General features: G+C 39.5%; 1 protein-coding gene across 2 annotated transcripts in view; it reads left to right on the top strand.

Moving 5' to 3' along the window:
- LOC136874999 (phospholipase A1 1) overlaps window positions 1–21,325 on the top strand; it is a 102,237-nt gene that overhangs the window by 37,529 nt on the left and 43,383 nt on the right. For both annotated transcript variants that reach the window (XM_068227950.1, XM_068227951.1), the window contains exons 3-4: window positions 3,436–3,584; window positions 7,300–7,539. In XM_068227950.1, the coding sequence (XP_068084051.1) occupies window positions 3,485–3,584; window positions 7,300–7,539 (340 nt within the window). In that variant the 5' untranslated portion in view covers window positions 3,436–3,484. The remainder of the gene's footprint in view (window positions 1–3,435; window positions 3,585–7,299; window positions 7,540–21,325) is intronic.

Below are 21,325 nucleotides of genomic sequence, written 5' to 3'. Positions count from 1 at the left end.
AAAGGTTACTTATTATGTTCGCACAATTTAGACATGGGCCGCCCGGGGATTATTTCGCACATACTGTCAGTTATCCCCCCTGTGGAGTACCAAAATTTGGTTCCGACCAATCCGACACATGACGACTGTTCCTATCATATCTTCCTATGATTATTATATAATTATAATTATCATTATTTATCTGATTATTATCATACATAGTGAGTACCATCAATTATTTTATTATTATAATTATTGTCAATTTATCATTCTATATTTGATTATTATCATTTATTATTATATGCTAACCTTCGCCTACGTTTCAAACGAAGGGGCGTGTTTCCTCGTAATTAATCCGCACAAATTAACGATCAGTTTTATAATAAATTATTATTGTTATTATTAGGGATTATCATATTCGTAACACTGAATCATCATCCATTAAATATTTTAATTTCCTTTCGTCATTATTATTATTCTCAGAAATAATATTGCAAGTTGTTCTTCTATTCTGACTGGCTGCCATTCTGCCATTCTTGAAATTTCGTTTTGTAAGTCTGTTGTTATCCATCCCCATTACGTTATATGACGAAAAAATCTAATTCTCCTCCTTCTGGTCGTGTCTTATGAGACTTTCGCTTTCTTCGTCCTTGTATAGATCTTTATTTCTGCTGTGTCTAAACTCTTCCATCTCCGATTTCAATGGTCCCCATATTTTTCTTCAAATTTATGATAGCTTAATTATTGACTTACCATGTATTATTAGTTATTATTATCTATGATTATTAGAACATTATTTAAATTTCTGATCGTCTAAGACCTGGTGGTCGGCACTCCTGTGCACTTACAGTCTTACTAATAAAAAATCCCTATACAGTTTTTAACGCGTGTTGAACATTTAACAAACCTCGTATACGTTTTGCATATTTTTGCTACTAATAAACGTGGTATAAGCATTGTATTACTATACTGCGTGTATACACTTGTTCCAAGCCGTAGATATCTCGTCCTGTACTTCACTGCCGTATTTCTTCATGTTCACCACCTTTATGATCATCATCAAACAGTTTTCATTCCCCTACCTGAAGGTAGAGGGGCGGGCCACCAAGAAGGTAACGCCTTATCTTTGGCCAGGTCCTTTATGATCGCTTTTGCTGGTTATCTAGGAGCAAAACATTTCAAGAAGCCGCGTGGTAGTGCGAATAGAACCGAATCCTGGAATAAATCAGAACAGTAATACATACATTTTAGCGGTATAATATTCTCACTAATAATAATTATGTCACTGATAATAATTACTAACCTCATTCCGCGCTCATGTCCGTAGCACTGTGAGAACTTGAAGTTGGCACGATTAAGAGCCACCTCTTGGATCTTTGATTAAGTAATTTATGCCTGTGGTAATAATGAAAATTGGAGCATACCCTTACGTAAATATTTTCGTCATCTAGAAGAAATGGGTCACTACGTCTCTTTAAGTGTTTTATTTTACGAGTATGTCCAGCCTCCATAACCTCTAAATGCTCAATGCCTTCTGTGTTACGAATATCGTGGTGACCATCAACGTCATTTTCCATTCTTCCAATATGTACTTAATTAATGGATAAATAAGGTATTTTAACACGATTATGTTACTGAAGACAGTAAATACCACTGAAATAAACTGATCACTCGTTGTTTCTTTTCTGTCACTCGCTGATATACAACGCTTATACAAGGGTCCTGGTCTGTGTAAGCAATTCAATGAATAACTATGACAGATGTATAAACAGGAGGCTTATACACGGTTTATTAGTAACGAATTTCACATAAACGGTGTATAAACATGGTATAAAAGTTATACAGCGTTTATTAGTAAGACTGTTAGTGTGTTTGAAGTTTGTGTGTGTTGTCCAGACAATACGCGACACTTACGGATTTAGCCTTGTTTAAATGGGAGACAATTCGCAAGTGGCTCTCCTAGTCGCTTGACCTGAAAATTCGCGCTAAATTCAAAAGTCAAAGAAATGTATATACGGAAATGGATAAATAAATTACGTCTAGAAAGAAAGTATTACTGAAATATTAACTTCAAAGCTGCTAAAGCAATTCTGGATAAATGAATGAAGAATTATTTAACAGGTTATTATTTAAAGACTGAAATTAGATATATAATCAAGATGTGAAATGGACTGCTGTGATAGGGCTTGATCTTTCATTTATTCATTACCTTTTTCAGCTTTAGCATACCTGCCTGAACTTTGACGGCTAGATTTGTCTTTTTCCTCATTTAAAAGCATTGTATCATCACAATAGGACACTTGACATTAAGAATATCGGCACATTCCTTACATACATGATTCAATGAATTTACATTTAAGAGCTGGAAAATTTTCCTTTTAACTTGAAGCCTACTAACAGAAAGAAAATGTGTAAATTTAGCCGCAAAAACAATCAAAATTTCCCTGTAAGCAATACTTGCCATTACATTAGGGCAAAGCAAATTTGCATCATCATATTGTTTCAACAAAATATGTACATTTTCTTCAGTGCTTGACAACGCATTACGGCAGTGGAACACAACCAGCCACACACATATGCATTTTCCTGAATTAAATAAAAACCCACACATCACACCTACAACTACACACCGGTATTGAAGGTTAACTGCTGCACTAAAATAATAAAATAAGCTTATTATATTTTAAGCCATTTAAAATATGAGAGAGGGAAGTTAAAATATGGGTCGCGCAGTTCAGAAGTTGAGGAAGTATTGATTGATTGATTGATTGATTGATTGATTGATTGATTGATTGATTGATTGATTGATTGATTGATTGATTGATTGATTGATTGATTGATTGATTGATTGATTGATTGATTGATTGATTGATTGATTGATTGATTGATTGATTGATTGATTGATTGATTGATTGATTGATTGATTGATTGATTGATTGATTGATTGATTGATTGATTGATTGATTGATTGATTGATTGATTGATTGATTGATTGATTGATTGATTGATTGATTGATTGATTGATTGATTGATTGATTGATTGATTGATTGATTGATTGATTGATTGATTGATTGATTGATTGATTGATTGATTGATTGATTGATTGATTGATTGATTGATTGATTGATTGATTGATTGATTGAATATAGTATTATATTTATTTTATTCGTATCAGTTCATCAATATTTAAGTTTAAAGTTAACGTATTTACGAGGAACAATAAATAAATTATTCGAAATAAGTATAAATAGGCAGCTTTCATCAGTTCATTACTTTATGGAAAGGAGTCGGCAAGACTCATCAATACCCAATATTCGATTCAATTATTTCATCACAATAATACACAGAATCGCACAAGTATCGTTTTGGCATAGCATTCAACAGAAATTCCCAAGACATTACGGTGTACTGTTTTACTGTCTATCTGTCTACTAACACATACTATTTTACTTTAGAAACTCATCGCAGTTTGCAGTCGTTCCTTTGGACAAATCTACTGAGTTGATGACACATCCCAATTTTAACAAAAGCTCCTGTATAGTTATGTACTCTCCTGGGTACACTAGAGGTCCGGATTCTTTTGACACCATGGAAATAATCGACGGTAAGTACATACTTCAGGTTTCGTGTCATTATTACACTAACGTTGCTTTGTTGACTGCATTTTCACTTGCAGGCATACAATGTTCCTTTGTAAAGGTCTGACCTAGATTTACGCAAGTCAGCAAGTGCTGGGAGTCCTGATTTTTCCCACAGAAACACAAGGTGATTTCTCCTTTCGGAAGCATCCTCCATCACTCTAAATTTTAAAATCTCTGTCCAGAGCCGGTAGAACATCTTCCACACAGGGATACCAGATTTTGTCCCGATGGTAGCTCTCCCTTTAGTAGAACGGTGGGCAACTGTTTCTCATCTCTCCATGTCTAGCTTCCCTGTTTTCTTCCAGAGGAGTTGTTATTGCCTGGAAGCTATGACTAGACTGAAGTCTAGATCTGGCTGGTTGATGGCTATACAGTGGGTGCCTAGGGTCCGCCTCATGCCTCTTCCTTTTTGTCTCTTCTTATCTTGGACGGCGCAATGACAACAATAGGGTACATATAGTGGAAGGAAGTAGCCCATAATGAGATGAACGGTTTCGGTGAGGGCTGATGCACTCCGTAAAGGAGCAGAGTACTCGGTTGCAGAGGTACAGAGTGTCAAGCCTGATATTCTGATGGTTTTACTGTCGATGATTTCCCAGTAAGCTTTTGCAGGAGTTGTTCCTGGTAATAACCATAGTTCTTGTGTTGAGGCAACATCGCCTGAGAACCCGAGTATTTTGAATCCTGCTGCTGAACCCGCCAAGATATATTTACTTTCTCCCTCTACTTCTAGTTCCGTATATGGAATGAGAGATATGTGTGTTTGTCGAAATAGCTTGACAGTGTTTCCAGGGGCATTATCATCTTACGTTCCACTTCTTCCAAGCTCTTTCTTTGTGCATTTAAAGTTGTATCATCTGTATAAAAATAACTTCCCAATCGTTTCCTGAAAGGTTTGATCGTTGGTATAGATCTTGTGTAGCAAAGGGGCAAGACCACTCCCCTGGGAAAGTCTATTCTTCTGCAAATGCAACTTGAAGTATTTTCCAAGAAGACTGATACAGAATGTGTAATTATGTCAAAATGTGCTGATTAAAGATGCCAATTGAATGTCCCCTGTAAGACAGTAAAGCTCCTATAGCAGTTTGCTTTTGTTAACCGCGTCGTAGGTGGTAGATCGACAAGAGCAAGGTCACTGATCTCTCCATGTTCAAACACTATCTTTTATATTTTGTACCAGGTAAAACATTTGACCGTAGCAGGATTTCTCGGATCTAAAGCCGGTTTGTTCAGGAATAACATTTTTGTCAACGGTAATGGAGATTCTACTTGCGGTCATTTTTTGAGGAGATTAAATGTGTGTCAAAGCAGTGATACAGGACGTAAATACTCTGTAGTAAGTCACTGATCGTCCACCTCTGTGATGTAGTGGTTAGTGTGATTAGCTGCCACCCCAGAGGCCCGGGTTCGATTTCCGGCTCTGCCACGAAATTTGAAAAGTGGTACGACGGCTGGAACGGGGTCCACTCAGCCTCGTGAGGTCAGCTGAGTAGAGGGGGGTTCGATTCCCTCCTCAACCATCCTCCAAGTGGTTTTTCGTGGTTTCCCACTTCTCCTCAAGGAAAATGCCGGGATGGTACATAACTTAAGGACACGGCCGCTTCCTCCCCTCGTCCTTGTCTATCCCTTCCAACCTTCCCATCCTCCGCCAAGGCCCCTGTTCAGCATAGCAGGTGAGGCACCTGGACGAGATACTGGTCTTCCTCCCCATTTGTATCCCCTGACCCAGAGTCTCACACTCCAGGACACTGCCCTTGAGGCGGTAGAGATGGGATCCCTCGCTGAGTCCAAGGGAAAAGCCAACCCTGGGGTGTAAACAGATTAAGAAGAAGAAGGAGTTACTGATCACTTTTCCTGGTTCCAATGAGTGATGACACGGACTCGTCTTCCAGGTTTAGATACCTTCAGTGTTGTAACGTTGGTGTTGAAAAGATATTGCAGTTATTCGAGAGCTTGGGACCGAAGTTCGTTAACTGCTCACCTCTGGTACTTAGCCTACAAGGAATACAAGGTCTGCCCAATAGCCGCTCATAGCTGTCCGCCCTGTGGATGCTACATTTGCCGCTAGAGGCGCTGCAATTCAACCTCACATGAACACCTCGGTTGGTGGTATTTCTACACGTTGTATGCTTACTGGTGACTTCGTATTGTTAAAATACACCAATTATATTACAACGGTGTACTGTTGCGTATCGTTTTGTAAACACGGCTCTAGAAATGAAGTTCCCAGAACTAGTTTCCATGAATTCCCTTGCCAAGAGCCACCTAGGAAATTATGGATTAAAGCAATAAGCAGACAAGGTATGGTACAGTGAATACGCAGACCATGAGACGGCAAAATTTAGGTTACTTTTTATTATTGTTCCTGTTCTGATGATAATAATATTATCTTCGAAATAAATCTCCAGGCCCGAGAGACGTGTCACCGTCTAGGAAGCCCGCCTCCCTCTTCAGGGGAGGAATGAAACTATTTAGTAGTTACGTGGTCCGTCAACATCAGCATATTATTTGGGAAGGAATAAGCAATGCCAGACTCCTTGGGTGTCATGGTCATCGTATTTTCACAATTATTGGAGTAGGTACCCGAGGACTTGAAGGCTCTCTCATACTTTCATTATATTTCCGTGGTATACTCTACATGAAACTCACATTGAGAATTGCCAATGTCGATTCGAACCCACTATCTCCCAAACGGAAACTCACAGCTATGCGAACCTAACCGCACGGCCAACACGCTCGGTTTAGTGTCTTATGTCAACCTGTTAAGCGTCCACTTCTTCATCTTTATAATTCGATGTAAATAGATATCTCCTCTCCAATTCACGTTCGCCGGGATATAGAGTAACTCTCATTCAATACGCGTACCTGCGAGTGTAGAGGTGAAACTACGCTACAAGCTTCTCCTTTGTTCTTACATTATCACTAATTTATGCATTTGAATTTTGGTTAAATACATGGATTGCTTACTTTTGAAGTTGTGTCTATGGTTATTATTTTTAAAATTCATATTTTCTGTGGTTGTGGGAAGGAATCCATTATTAAAAATGTATTTTCCATTTCCACAGAAGTACACTGTTAATTTGTGGGTAAGTAGCGCCTAACTCTGCTTTACCGTCATATGTTTGGCTGCTATTTGTAAGATAAGTTAACTCAGCCTCGGGAGGTCAACTAAGTAGAGGTGGGTTCGCTTCCCACCTCAGCCATCCTGGGAGTGGTTTTCCGTGGTTCCGCACTTCTCCAGCCAAATGCCGGGATGGTGGATACCTAACTTAAAGCCACGGCCGCTTTCTTCCCTCTTCCTTGTCTATCCCTTCCAATCCTCCCATCCCCCCACAAGGCCTCTGTTCAGCATAGCAGGTGAGGCCGCCTGGGCGAGATAGTGGTCCTCCTCCCCAGTTGTAACCCCGACCCAAAGTCTGAAGCTCCAGGACAGTGCCCCGAGGCGGTAGAGATGGAATCCCTCGCTGAGTCCGAGGGCAAAACCAACCCTGGAGAGTAAACGGATTAAGGAAGAAAGGAAGGAAGGAACGAAGGAAGGAAGGAACGAAGGAAGGAAGGAGGGAAGGAAGATTAAAATATTAAACACACATGTACCTTCTAGGCTAGCACAACTAGTAATCATAACTTCATGAAATAAATTGAGTTACGGATTGAACTAAACTTTATTTTTAATTTCAGCATACCTAGAAAATGGTAACTACAATCTATTCATCAACGATTGGACGCCAGTTACAAAGCTTAATCTCTATCCTGATTCCGCATCTCTCGTTAAGCCTGCAGGTAAAGAGATCGCAAAAGCTATGGATGCTCTTATAGATCGAGGTGCAAGAATTTGCCACATCGGAGGACACAGCCTTGGGGCACAGTTGTCAGGACAGATTGGTAGACACATGAAGAACCCTCTTCCTCATATAATTGGTGAGTACAGTTTTAATTTTTTTACGACTTTTACTCATTTTTAATAGAGCCTCCGTGGCTCAGGCGGCAGCGCGCCGTCCTCTCACCGCTGGTTCACTGGTTCAAAACCCTATCACTCCATGTGTGATTTGTGCTCGTCAAGGCGGAGGTAGGACAGGGTTCTCTCCGGGTACTTCAGTTTTCCCTGTCATCGTTCATTCCAGCGACACTCTCCAATATCATTTCATCTGTAAATCATTAATCATTGCACCGGAGGAATGCAACAGGCTTCGGCAGCCGGCAAAATTCCTATCCTCGCCGCTAGATTGAGGCTTCATTCATTCCATTTCTGACCCGGCCGAATGACTGCAAACTGGCTGAAGATTTTCATTTGCACTTATCTTGAACGAGAATTCCATCTTTGTCCTGCACTGCCTTGGTATTCTAACGCTGCATGTTCAAGCTAATGTGGCTCTCCTATCAGGAGTATTAAAAAAAATACTAAAATCCCTCTAAGGTTGGCAAATACATATTCACGCTGGAAATGTTACTTGCAAAGAATTTTCCATCAGTTAGTTGAGTTGGTGTGAGTAGCTGTGAACATAATGAGGATTCTAATATAGATCTTGAACTGAATGTCCTCGGAATACCGCAGCCGCATCATAGATTTGTGTGATTAACTTTTCGGGAAAATCTTGTAACATTGGTTGGAGATATTTCAAAATTTATTTTGTTAAACCTTGTGCATTATGAGTTTCCATATTAAAGACTCGCCAGTATCTCTTATAAAGTTTTATCTTCATTTCGTATGGATATACTATCATTGTCTGGATGTAAATTTGGGAAGTCTGTAGTATCGTGAACCATACATTCTGGTAAATATTTAATGTCGATTGCACAAGTTATGAACTCTACTAAACGTCGAGCATACGATAATAATTATCTATACCGTATATAAAACGCTAACGTGTATCGTTCACAAAACTCAAGCTCTTAAACCAGAGGGAGTTAAAAGGTGCGGTTTGCAAAAAATCTTCAAAATCGTCTCAATAATACAGGAAAAATCTTGCATTTCTTGAAAAGTCCTTTCAGCCTACCCCGTTATGTAGATTTTCCGAAAAATGAATGGTTTTTTTAGAGGTGTTTGCAAATACCAACCTTCACGTCTTTAACCTCTTTACTTTTTGAGATATAAATATTATCATAAAAAGAATGGAACCCGTTTCTCACCACTTTTCACCCCCCCCCCCACCCCCTTAAAAGGTTTTCCAGAAAACGAAAAAATACGGGTTTCTTTATTTTTAAAGAAGATTCCTAATACCACTTTTTACGTCTCTGAACTGTCAATTCTTTGCGATATAGATATACTAATTTAAACAATTTATACACACATAAACCCCGCACTTTTACCCCCTTGGCAATGGAATATCCAAAAATCCGGTCTTAGCGAGCACCTGCACTATAACATAAATGTATCCCCAAAATTTCATTTATTTCTGCCCAGTAGATTTTTCTAGGTGATGATGAATCAGTCAGTCAGTCAGGCAGGACACGGTCTTTTATATAGAGAGACTAGCAAGTACAGTATTATACTGAAATTTATAAATGAATGCTTAACGTTTTGAATATAATCCGCCGAAATTCTCGATCTGGCTCGTTTTCTGAGAGAATCCGGCGAAATTCGCGATCTGACTCGTTTTCTGAGAGAATCCGGCGAAATTCGCTATCAGACTCGTTTTTTGAGAGATTATGACAAAGTTCTTCCCATTTTTCAATCTTTCTTTCAAGCAATCGATTTCGTACTTCCCGGGCTAGGTCCAGGTATTCCACCCAGTCAGTTGGGTCCCTAAATATTTGCCATCTTTTCCTATAAGCATTTTTAATATGGAACAAATCCTTCAGGAGATCAGGTGTGGTGTCGTCTTCGGTGCCTTGGCGGTACCTGTATTGAACCCGCGGCCAGACTGCAATCGTAGTCATTACCCGGCCAGGACCCGTTTCCAGACGACGGTCCAGAACATTATTATTATTATTATTATTATTATTATTATTATTATTATTATTATTATTATTATTATTATTATTATTATTATTATTATAGATGTTCTGGACCCCACACCAAGATGCAAGACCGCTATTTGGCGGTAAATTACATCTGCTGCCACTGTCATTTTTGACAGTGTGACCAGCACCATTGTCGAGCGTAGGCAAGTGCGCGGGATTTCTGGCGATAGGAATGACATACTTCCGTACATTATTGACCTTATTATAGCGGTGAACAATTGTACGGTCAATCTCATTCATATCGTTTATTTCAAATGTGTTTAATTTTTTATTTATATGCCAGGAGAAACTCCTGTAATCTAAGAACGTTCTCCGAAGGAAAAGATGGCTCTTGAAAACGAACCCAGGAAAGATTAAAAATGATCGGTTTATGATCAGAATAAGTACACTGACAATCCACAGCCTGTTTCCAGTCATTCGACCGGGTCAGGAATGGAATGAATAAAGCCCCCATCTAGCAGCCAGGATATGAATTGTTCCGTCTGCCGAAGCCTGTTACACTCCTCTGGGGCAATTATTAATGAATGACAAATGAAATGATATGATATCGGGGAGTGTTGCTGGAATGAATGATGACAGGGAAAACCGGAGCATCCGGAGAAAAGCATGTCCCGGTGCCCGCTTTGTCCAGCACAAATCTCACATGGAGTGACCGAGATTTGAACCACGGAACCCAGCGGTGAGAGGCCGGCGCGCTGCCGCCTGAGTCACGGAGACTCCTTATAAGTATATTGTGAACAGTAAAATCAATTGTTATCACCTCATATTTCACCCCACCACCGTTAAGTTTATTTACCCCAACCCCCCAAAAAGAAGACGTGTTTCTTTATGTTTAAAGGAGATTCAAAACACCAATGTTCACGTCTGTTACCTTCAGTTTTGAGATACAATTATCCCCACAAAAATAATTCACTTTTTTTTTCCTTTGACACTCCTCCCCCCCCCCCCCCCCAATAAGTGAATTTTCCGGCAAAAAATACTCGTTTCTTTAAAAGTAAAGGGTCTTTTAAATTCCAACTATCACGACTCTAACATCTTCAGTTTTTTAGATATATGTCCTCATGAAAGGAGTCCAGCTCACATCTCTGCCTTGCTGGGTTTCTACTCCATGTTGATCACTGCTTCAACACGTAGAATACACTTCCTTCTTCCATAGGCGAAGCCATCTTCTTGCTGAAAGTTATTGAACACTGCAACACCGAAGGCTTTGTATGAATATCTCTTCACCGCTCAATTCTGCACGTGCCGAACAACCCTTTTTGTGGCTATAATCTCAGCCACTGACATATAAATACACTGTAAATTTTACACTTGAGGGTTTATGTACACAGTTTTTGAGAGCGGCACACGGTACGAATCGAGAGTTCCTCGCGAAACGCGACCGACACGAAAATATGAGACAATGGAACGTCTTTCCTGCACTTTCTACACTGCGGCTAATTATCACCGTCTATATATTGGTAGTGAACTTTGCGATAATATAATTTGCAATTAACTCTGCATCAGTTACTTTATTCCACAGCACGACTGAAATACTGTTTATTGGTCTTATTAACCGTGCTCTGTTAATGATATATTCACGTGGCAACTTTTAAGTACAATACTCTGAGCACATCGAACAACGTCCACCTCGCGTCAGTATCCACGATCAGAGTTACACTTCTACACTGTCCAAACTGCCCGATCAGAGTCGCACTTCTACACTCTACAAACTACCCGATCAGAGTGACGCTCTCCGGAGCTTGGGGTGCTAAGGAAGCGTAGGTAACGCCGTTGCAACTATGGGATTCCCGCTTGTCTAGACAAACCACCAATCAGAGTGCTTGCCATTTATAATGACAAAATATCAATTATAACATGTCAATAAAACACAGTTCAAATAATACCAAATCTCTTCGTATAATTTTTATACCGTCTTCCTGTTTATATTTCACTTATAGACCTGTGGAAATTCGCCAAATAATAGAATTTATCTCAAGCAACTGTACACGTTGGTCAACCTGTGATTATGACTTCGCGCGATGTAGACTCCATATTTGCCATATCCTCACGTTCTCATTGGCTGAATATTTCGCTTTGTCAGCATCTTGTACACGTGCCGAAATGTGCCAACTCCTAGTGACGCTAAGCCATTCTCACGGTCCCGAGGAAGTATTGGGCAATAACCAGCGACTTGATGGCTCCATAAACTTCCGGTCTCAGCTATCCTACGATTCCTTACTTTACCATATAATGAACCCGACAGGGGCATGATCTAAGGACCTTTGGTTGATATTGATCTTCGTAATTACGCACGCAATGCTATTTAAGGAAAACAATACTGAAATTGATTAATATTCATATCATTAATACAGGTAATACCGAAACTAATTAATATTCATACCATTAAGATAGATAAATTGAGTCCTTTAAAGTTATTTTACGAGATTTCTTTGTTTGCGACCTATTGCGCCATATTGTCCTTTGTGTAGCGGGGCCCCGCAGTGGAACGCAAGCCCATCTGGACCCGGGAGGGGTTATGAATGGGGATTCCCAGTGACATCACTCGAGAGAAGACATCCCTCCTCAAGACTCAGAGAATGAGGGGAAACCAACTTTTTCGAAAGGAAATATAGGAGCCATCTTGAATTCGGACTAGCCAACTTAATTATCTACGATCTAGAAATTAATAAAACTCGAATTCTGGAGTCGTCTCCCGATTTAAAAGGGATAAATGTCACTGGGACATTTATTTAGAGTGTCTAATGTCCCCTTTCTTGATAACTTTCAGAAGAAGAAAGAATATTGTGTTGTTTCTGCGTGGAAAAGTACCGGGGCCATCTGTTTATTCTCATGACACGTCCTTGACGGAGGGAGTTCACCCCGCGTGGTAGAGGAAGCCGGGCAGATTTTAATTAATTAAAGGAGATCCACCGAAGGATATTGAATGGACATGTCTCAATCACATCAACTAAATATTGGTCACCTGATTAGCCGTACTATTACACCTCAAGTGTGCCGTGGATAGGCAACACGCAAATTAGTGGATCAGCGGTAGAGTGTCGGCCTCCGGATCCCAAGATAGCGGGTTCAAACCCGGCAGAGGTAGTCGGATTTTTGAAGGGCGGAAAAAAGTCCATTCGACACTCCATGTCGTACGATGTCGGCATGTTAAAGATCTCTGGTGACACATTTGCTGATTACCCGACGAAATTCATTAAATCTCAGCCATAGACGCCCAAGAGAGTTTCGGTTTACTCGGTCTGCCATCTAGTGGGGACCTAGAGTAAAACGGAACGTCGAAATTGACGAGCAGACAGCCAGATGGCGTCAAATTGAAATGTCTGCACACGGTAGCTGAGGCCATACGATTATTATTATTATTATTATTATTATTATTATTATTATTATTATTATTATTATTATTATTATTATTATTATTATTATTATTATTATTATTATTATTATTGGAAGGGTAATCGCTCCCTGGTAAAAACCACTGCAGTAAGGGAAGAGCGTCACTCGGGACTCGCGGCTTATCGACGGCGAACCCTATGCTTGGTTAAGCCATCATTAGTTCTTTGTTCAAGTGAATTTAACTTCAATTTCAAGTGAAATAATAGAATTCGCATAAACAGTGTATAGATTTGGTCTCCGTGACACCAGTGTTAACTTTTTATAAAACCGTGATGTGTCGCGAACACTCAGTGCTGAAAGTAATTTTATTATCATTACTATAGCACGATAGTATTACGTAGCGGCAGACTGAATAGTGGCTGAGAGATAGACGGGATTCTGTACTGAACCGCGGACTACGTAGTCGTATCCGAGATCGTGACCGGACGTTCACGTTGAACGCTGTTAACCAGAGTGTGGAATTAAACAGTGACGTCTCTGTGCACAGGATTTACTGCCAGCGGCTCCACCAGCAAGGAACCATGGACTCTCAACTTCAAGGTGGTATGGAAATGCAAGTAATCACCGCGGTGCCCATGGACCAAGAGTAAGCCCAGGATGGACCTCCTGAAATGACGAAGGTGTCGTCATGTGATAGAGATGAGTGTTGATTTTCATATCTGGCATGCCTAGTGGGGATGGGAAATATTTATCGTAAGCTGGCGCTATAAAAGGTTAAAGATGTAGTCCAGTTGAAATAAAGCGCCGAAATGGGCGCGTAGTTGTTAATTCTTAGTTTAGGAAGCCGACGACAGGTCTGAGTCATTGATTGTAAATAATTTAGAGAATATAATACTTTAGTTTTGCATGTGGTAGAGATTTATTCAATTATTTTATCTTGGGAGATTTTGTTTGATTATTTGCTTCAGAAGACCGGTAGTAATGAGTTTAGGGGATTGCAGTTAGAGTAGTTATTAATTAGAGTAATTATTCTAATTTGATAAATGCATGGCAAGTAAAAATGGTAAGTACTATATGGTGTGAAGGCACGGAACTACGAAGCGCCGACAGAACTGACAACCAAAGCCCCACTTCCTGAAATATTTAGATAGGAAGCGTTATGATTTAAATTGATTATGTGATTAAATTTACCAGGATGTGATTATAATGCGAGTGTCAAATAGCAATCCGTGTGAATATTAATTGATTAATTAATGTATTGCCGTGTGACGATAAAGTAACCAGGTGCTAACCATCGATTAACTAGAAGTTAGTAATTAGATGTTAATTGCTGTGCGAGTACGTAATTATATTGTAATTGCTAAGTAGATTCCGCACGATGACCAGGTATGATCAAAGCAGCGGGTAAGTCATGTAGAATGGCAGTAATAATAATAATAATAATGATCGCGCAAATATTAGCATTGTAATACCGGAGTCGCGTTGTGAAAGTGACGTGATACTGTTGGGAAAATATGTGTTGAATTCAAGGTGATCTGCGCGAGTTATGAGCCCTTAGATTATCTTGTAGATGTACTTCAGTGTGAAGTGTTCTTGTTTCCTTTTGAAAGGGAATGTTACGCTTGTTATGTGGGCTATTGACCCTTGGGGTGGCGGACGTGGCCGTCCGACCTTGCCCGAGTTGTGTTTCTTTTCTTGTGTGCGGGTGTCCCGTAGCTGAGGAAGGAGGGACATTTCTGTTAAAGGGAAGTTGGCCTCTTTGAACGGCTAAATATGTGATTTATTCAACCCGCCAGAGTAGTGGATTTATTAACAAGTGACCCGGCCGATAATGCTAATGTTTGCCAGTGAATCATTGTTAATTGTTTGAGTATAATATAGATAGGGATTAAAGGACCCTGTCTTCATCACAAGGGGTTGTCAGTTCGATGCTCAACGTAGGCATTGGAAGCCTACAGCGTCAGAAGGAAGATTAAAGTGCCTCGCGTATTTTGCTGCATATCATGTATGTTTTTATGTGTTCTTTGTGTCATGTTTGATTGTAAATAAGGTCAGCGGTGGTTCTGTCCATCAGCCTGGCAATGTCTATACTAGCGAGGGTCGGTTCGAACCCAGGTGTTGTTTCATATGAGTGCATTTTTCTTTCACGTCATTTCATTGGGAAATCTAGGTCTTCATTAGAGTAGGGATTGCTCAGACATGTTGTCGGTGCATGTTGGTTTTATGTGATAGTGATATAATATAGCCTCAGGGTTATGGTAAAATTTTCCATTCGCTTCATGTCACGATACATCGCTTCGCTATAAACGTACTCATTTCTATCAAGCATAATGGACAGACGTCCACATGATAATTCACAACAATTATTAATATTAATGTAGTTCATCAGTGTATCTTAATGCGCCGTTTCCCATCATCATTAAGGTTGAATAAACCGGTTTGTGAGTTAAATTTTTAATTCGAAAGTATTCTCATTCTAGTTAAGTATGACCCGCTTCTCCTCCCCTGTACGCCTTTAAGATTACTTTAGTTCAGCGCCTATTTATTTATAATTTTTCTTGACCCATGTGCGACCCTGTAGATTCAATGCCGGTGCCTTTTAGGGTAGGGGCGGGTGCAATATGACTGCAATTCATATCAATAAAATTTACATATTATGTCAAATAATAATGCGAGTATCTCTTATGGGCCGGCAGGATACGGCTCACTATATATTTAAAGGAGATTCTAAATGCCAATTTTTACATCTGTAAACCTTTAAAGTTTTGAGATTTAGATACACTAATTTTAATATTTTACCCCCCTTTTAACCCCTTTAGCGACGGAATATCCAGAAATCCTCCCTCAGCGAGCACCTACACGTTAATATGAATGTATCCTCAAAATTTCATTTCTTTCCGTCCAGAAGTTTTGGCTCGGCGATGATGAATCAGTCAGTCAGTCAGTCAGTCAGTCAGTCAGTCAGGACAAGTTATTTTATATATATAGACTAGCAAGATACCCGTGCTTCGCTACGGTATTATACTGAAATTTAAAATTGAATGTTTATTGATTTATATATAATCCGCCGAAATTCGCGGTCTGACTCGTTTTCTGAGAGAATCCGCCAAAATTCGTGATCTGACTCTTTTCCTGAGAGAATTCGCCAAAATTCGTGATCTGGCTCGTTTTCTAATAGATTACGGCAAGTTTCCTCCCTTTTTTCAATCTTTCTTTCCAGCAATCGATTTAGTACTTCCCGGGCTAGGTCCAGAATTTCCACCCGGTCAGTTGGGTCCCTAAATCTTTGCCATTTTTTCTTATAAGCATATTTAATATGGATCAAATCTTTCAGGAGATCCAGCGTAGTGTCGTATTGGGTTCCTTGGCGATACTGAACCCGCGGCCGGACTGCATTCTTAGTCATTACCCGTCCCGGACCCGTTTCCAGCGCGGTCCGCACATTTGACGACGGTCCAGAACATTATTATTATTATTATTATTATTATTATTATTATTATTATTATTATTATTATTATTATTATTATTATTATTATAGATGTTCTGGACCCCATAGCAAGATGCAAGACCGCTACTTGGCGGTAAATTACATCTGCTGCCACTGTCATTTTTGACTATGTGACCAGCACCATTGTCGCGCGTAGCCAAGTGTGCGGGATTTCTGGCCATACGAATGACATACTTCCGTACATTATTGAACTTATTAGAGAAGTAAAAATTTGAACGTTCAATCTCATTCCTATCGTTTATTTCAAATGTGTTTAAATTGTTATTTATATGCCAGCGGAATCTACTGTAATCTAAGAACGTTCTCCGAAGGAAAAGATGGCTCTTGAAAACGATCCCAGGAGAGATCATAAAAGATCGGTTTATGATCAGGATAAGTACATCGAAAATCTACAGCCTGTTTCCAGTCATTCGACGGGGTCAGGAATGGAATGAATAAAGCCCCCATCTATCGGCGACAATAGGAATTGTGTCAGCTGCCGAAGCACCCCCCTGGGGCAATGATCGATGAATGACAAATGAAATTAAATATTGGACACTGTTGCTGGAATGAATGATGACAGGGAAAACCGGAGTAAACGGAGAAAAAACTGTTCCGCCTCCGTTTTGTCCAGCACGAATGTCACATGGAGTGACCGGGATTTTAACCACGGAACCCAGCTCTGAGAGGCCGGCGCGCTGACGCCTGAGCAACGGAGGCTCCTTATGAATACATAATGAACAGTAAAATCAATTGGTCTCACCTCCTTTTACACCCCACCGCCGTTAAGTTTACCCCCCACCCCAAAAAACTAAAAGAAGGCGTGTTTCTTTATGTTTAAAGGAGATTCCAAACACCGATGTTCACGTCTATTACCTTCAGTTTTGAGATTAAAATAATTCACTTTTTTTCACGTTCACACTCCCCCCCCCCCCCCACCCCCAAGTGAATTTTCCGGGAAAAAATACTTGTTTCTTTAATAGTAAAGGATCTTCTAAATACCAATTATCAAGACTGCAACTTCTTCACTTTTTGATTTATGTGTCCTCATGAAAGGAATTCAACTCCTTTTCACTCCCGCCCCCCAAATTGATTCCCTCCTGCAAAAAACGGGCTTTTCATTGTTTTTAAAGGAGATCCAAATACCAATTTTCACGTCTGTAGGCCCTAACAACTTTATTTTTTATTAGATGTAAGTACTCTCATACAATTAAGTCAATTATTTTTTCAATTCCTTCACCTCCCCCCACACCCACCATTCATTGGATTTTCCGAGAATACGTGTTTCTTTACTTTTAAAGCACGTTCCAAATATCAAATTTCACGTCTGTAACATCTTCATTTTTGAGATAACAGTAGCCTAATTAAAAGAATTCAACACCATTTTCAGTGACTTTTACCCCCACTCCACCCAAGTGGTATTTCCGAAAACTAAAAATTGCACGTTTTAAAAATACAATTTTTCACTTGTGTAACACGTTAAGTTTTTAGATATACTGTAGAAATTCTCATTTTAAAATTTCACCCCCTTTTTAGTTTCCCTTAAGAGGAGTTTCCAAAAACAAATACACCTACGTTTCTTTACATTTACAGGAGATTCCAAATATTACTTTTTACGTCTGTAACATTCTACGTTTCTCAGATAATATGTAGATATAGTCTTTCAAAAAGATCACCCCAATAAGTCACTCCTGTTTAGCCGCCATTAATTGGATTTTCCAAAAACAAAAAAATACGTGTTTCTTTATTTTTAAAGGAGATTCTAAATATCATTCTTTCACCACCACCACCCCCCACCCCCCCCCCCACTATTTGGGCTTTCCAAAAACAAAAAGTGTTTCCTTATTTTTAAAGGAGATCCCAAATACCTATTTTCAGGTCTGTAATGTCTTCAGCTTCTGAGATTTAAGTATCCTCATTAAAGGCATTCAACCTCTTTTTCACGCCTCCTATTGGGATTTTCCGAAAATAAAAAATACATGTTTCTTTGTTTTTAAAGAAGATTCTAAATACCAATTTTTACATCTATAAACTTTAAAAGTTTTGTGATATAGGTACACTCATTTTAAAAATTCACCCCCTTTTCACCCTCCCACTAACTGGATTTTCCAAAAACAAAAAGATGCGTGTTTCTTTATTTTTAAAAGAGATCAAAAGTACCAATTTTCAGGTCTGTAATATCTTCAGTTTCTGAGATTTAAGTATCCTCATTAAAGGTATTCAACCCCTTTTTCACCCCTCCTATTTGGATTTTCCGAAAATAAAAAGTACATGTTTCTTTGTTTCTAAAGAAGATTCTAAATACCAATTTTTACATCTGTAAGCTTTCAAAGTTTTGAGATATAGATACACTCATTTTAAAAATTCACCGCCTTTTGACCCTCCCACTAACTGGATTTTCCAAAAACAAAAAGATACGTGTTTCTTTATTTTTAAAAGAGATCAAAAGTAGCAATTTTCAGGTCTGTAATATATTCAGTTTCTGAGATATAAGTACCGGTATCCTGATTAAAGGTATTCAATCCCTTTTTCGCCCTTTTTCACCCGTCCTATTGGGATTTTCCGAAAACAAAAAAATACGTGTTTCCTTATTTTTAAAGAAGATTCTAAGTACCAATTTTCACATGTGTAAACTTTTAAAGACCGAGCTCGATAGTTTCAGTCGCTGAAGTGCGGCCAGTATCCAGTATTCGGGAGATAGTAGGTTCGAACCCCACTGTCGGCAGCCCTGAAGATGGTTTTCCGTGGTTTCCCATTTTCACACCAGGCAAATGCTGAGGCTGTATCTTAATTAAGGCCACGGCCGCTTCCTTTCCACTCCCAGCCCTTCCCTGTCCCATCGTCGCCATAAGACCTATCTGTGCCGGTGCGACGTAAAGCAACTAGCAAAAAAAAAAACCGTTTAAAGTTTTGAGATATAGATACACTCATTTTAAAATGTCACCCCCCTTTTCACCCCCTTAGCGACGGAATATCCAAAAATCCTCCCTTAACGAGCACCTACATCTTAATATGAATGTATCTCCAAAATTTCATTTCATTATGTCCAGTAGTTTTGGCTCGGCGATGATGTATCAGTCAGTCAGTCAGGACAAGGTACTTTATATATATAGATAGATTGTGTACCCGAATTAAATGTTCATAAAACAATTGAAAATGGCAGGCAAAACAATATGATGCGACAGGCATATCGAGACGAGTTATATGACCTATTTATAATTAATGCTGCGGAGCGGCATGGATCCACTAGTTCTATTAATAATAATAATAATAATAATAATAATAATAATAATAATAATAATAATAATAATCGTATGACCTCAGTTTCCTATATGTTGTAGCAACTGAGGCTTTTACGTCCAGCGTTGGACCACTACCTAAATGTTGTCTGTCAATCCTCAGCCCGCAGGCTGGTTGGATCCTCTAAAAGCAACACCAAGTTCTACTTATGGATTTTGTCTTGCGTGCATTGAGTGAGAAAGCGTTCCCGAGAATGGTGGGTGGGCGAAGATGTGGGAAAACTTAAAAATGACTGTTTAAGAAGCAATCACAAGTCCTTAGCTTCTTGGTTGAGGAATTTCCCTTTTTAATGTAAGTTTATCATGTAAATTTTGGGAGTTGGCAATTAACACTATCCTATTTTATTGTTAAATCATGTGGGTAATATCATTGTCTATTTTCCGGATGTGATAGAGCAAATATTTGTCAATTTAAGCCCTTTCTTAGTATCGCCACGTAGGGCGAACTTAGGTATTAGAAATTGTTTACAGAACGAGTTGGCCATGCGCTGTCGGCAACCCTGAAGATGGTTCTTTCCGTGGTTTCCCATTTTCAGACCAGGCAAATGCTGGAGCTGAACCTAAAGCTACGGACGCTTCCTTTCCACTCCTAGCCCTTTACTATCCCTTCGTCGCCATAAGACCTATCTCTGTCCGTGCGACGTAAAGCCAATTGTTAAAGAAATTGTTAAAGAAAATATATTTTAGTGTCTTCCCTTTGCAATCCTCTTCACCTTTCAAATATGGTGCTCTTTTAGAATGCAGCTTTTATTCCCACCAGTTGCAGGGTAGTTTAGGATTTACTGCCGTTTATTTGAGCAACCGTACCCCAGTACAACGGGTTGAGGTGTTAGCAGATTCCTCTTCTAGCCTTTCAGACTTGATTTTTCTGCACTTATCTTAACTATATTTCGTTGAGTCTGTGTTTTGAGTTCCCTAAACCAAACCAAACCTCATGGTGCAACAGCCTTAAAGGGCCTTGGTCTATCAAGCGACCACTGCTAAGCCTTCTAAGGCCTGCAGATCACGAGGTGTCGTGCGGTCAGCACAACGAATCTTCTCGGCCGTTATTCTTGGCTTTCTAGACCGGAACCGTTACCTCACCGTCAGACAAGTCCTTAAATGTAATCACGTAGGGTGAGCAGACATCAAACCAGCGCTCAGATCCAGATAAAATCTCTGACCTGTCTGGGAATCAAACCCAAGCCTCCAGATAAGAGGAAAGCACGCTATGCCTACACCACAGGGCACTCTTTTATTTAATTCAATTATCGCTAAAATTCTTTCTTCGTTATTAATATATATTTACCGAGGTGAATTCCATGTTTACGTGGCCTGGTTTTATTTATTTATCCACTGGTTTATTACATAATTTAGTCCATTAATAAAAAATAGAAATATGTCACATGCATTTTGAAACTGACCTTTTTGTATGATCGTTCCCAAGTATCTCGTCAGACCCGAACCCCACCGCTTCCTAAGCCTCCCGCAATTTTAGAGCTACGGTATTTTTTTCTTTCCTTCTAAAGACCACGTTATTTCAGCTGTCTTCTCCGGGCTTTGATCTTTGCCCAGTGCTCTTTCATTCGCTGCCGTTGCTGTTATTATTATTATTATTATTATCTTTGTTTAGTAATTTTAC

This window comes from Anabrus simplex, chromosome 5 (genome assembly GCF_040414725.1).
Source record: "Anabrus simplex isolate iqAnaSimp1 chromosome 5, ASM4041472v1, whole genome shotgun sequence".
NCBI lineage: Eukaryota > Metazoa > Arthropoda > Insecta > Orthoptera > Tettigoniidae > Anabrus > Anabrus simplex.
Note: the sequence above shows the minus strand (reverse complement) of the source record. Positions and strands in the feature narration are given on the sequence as shown.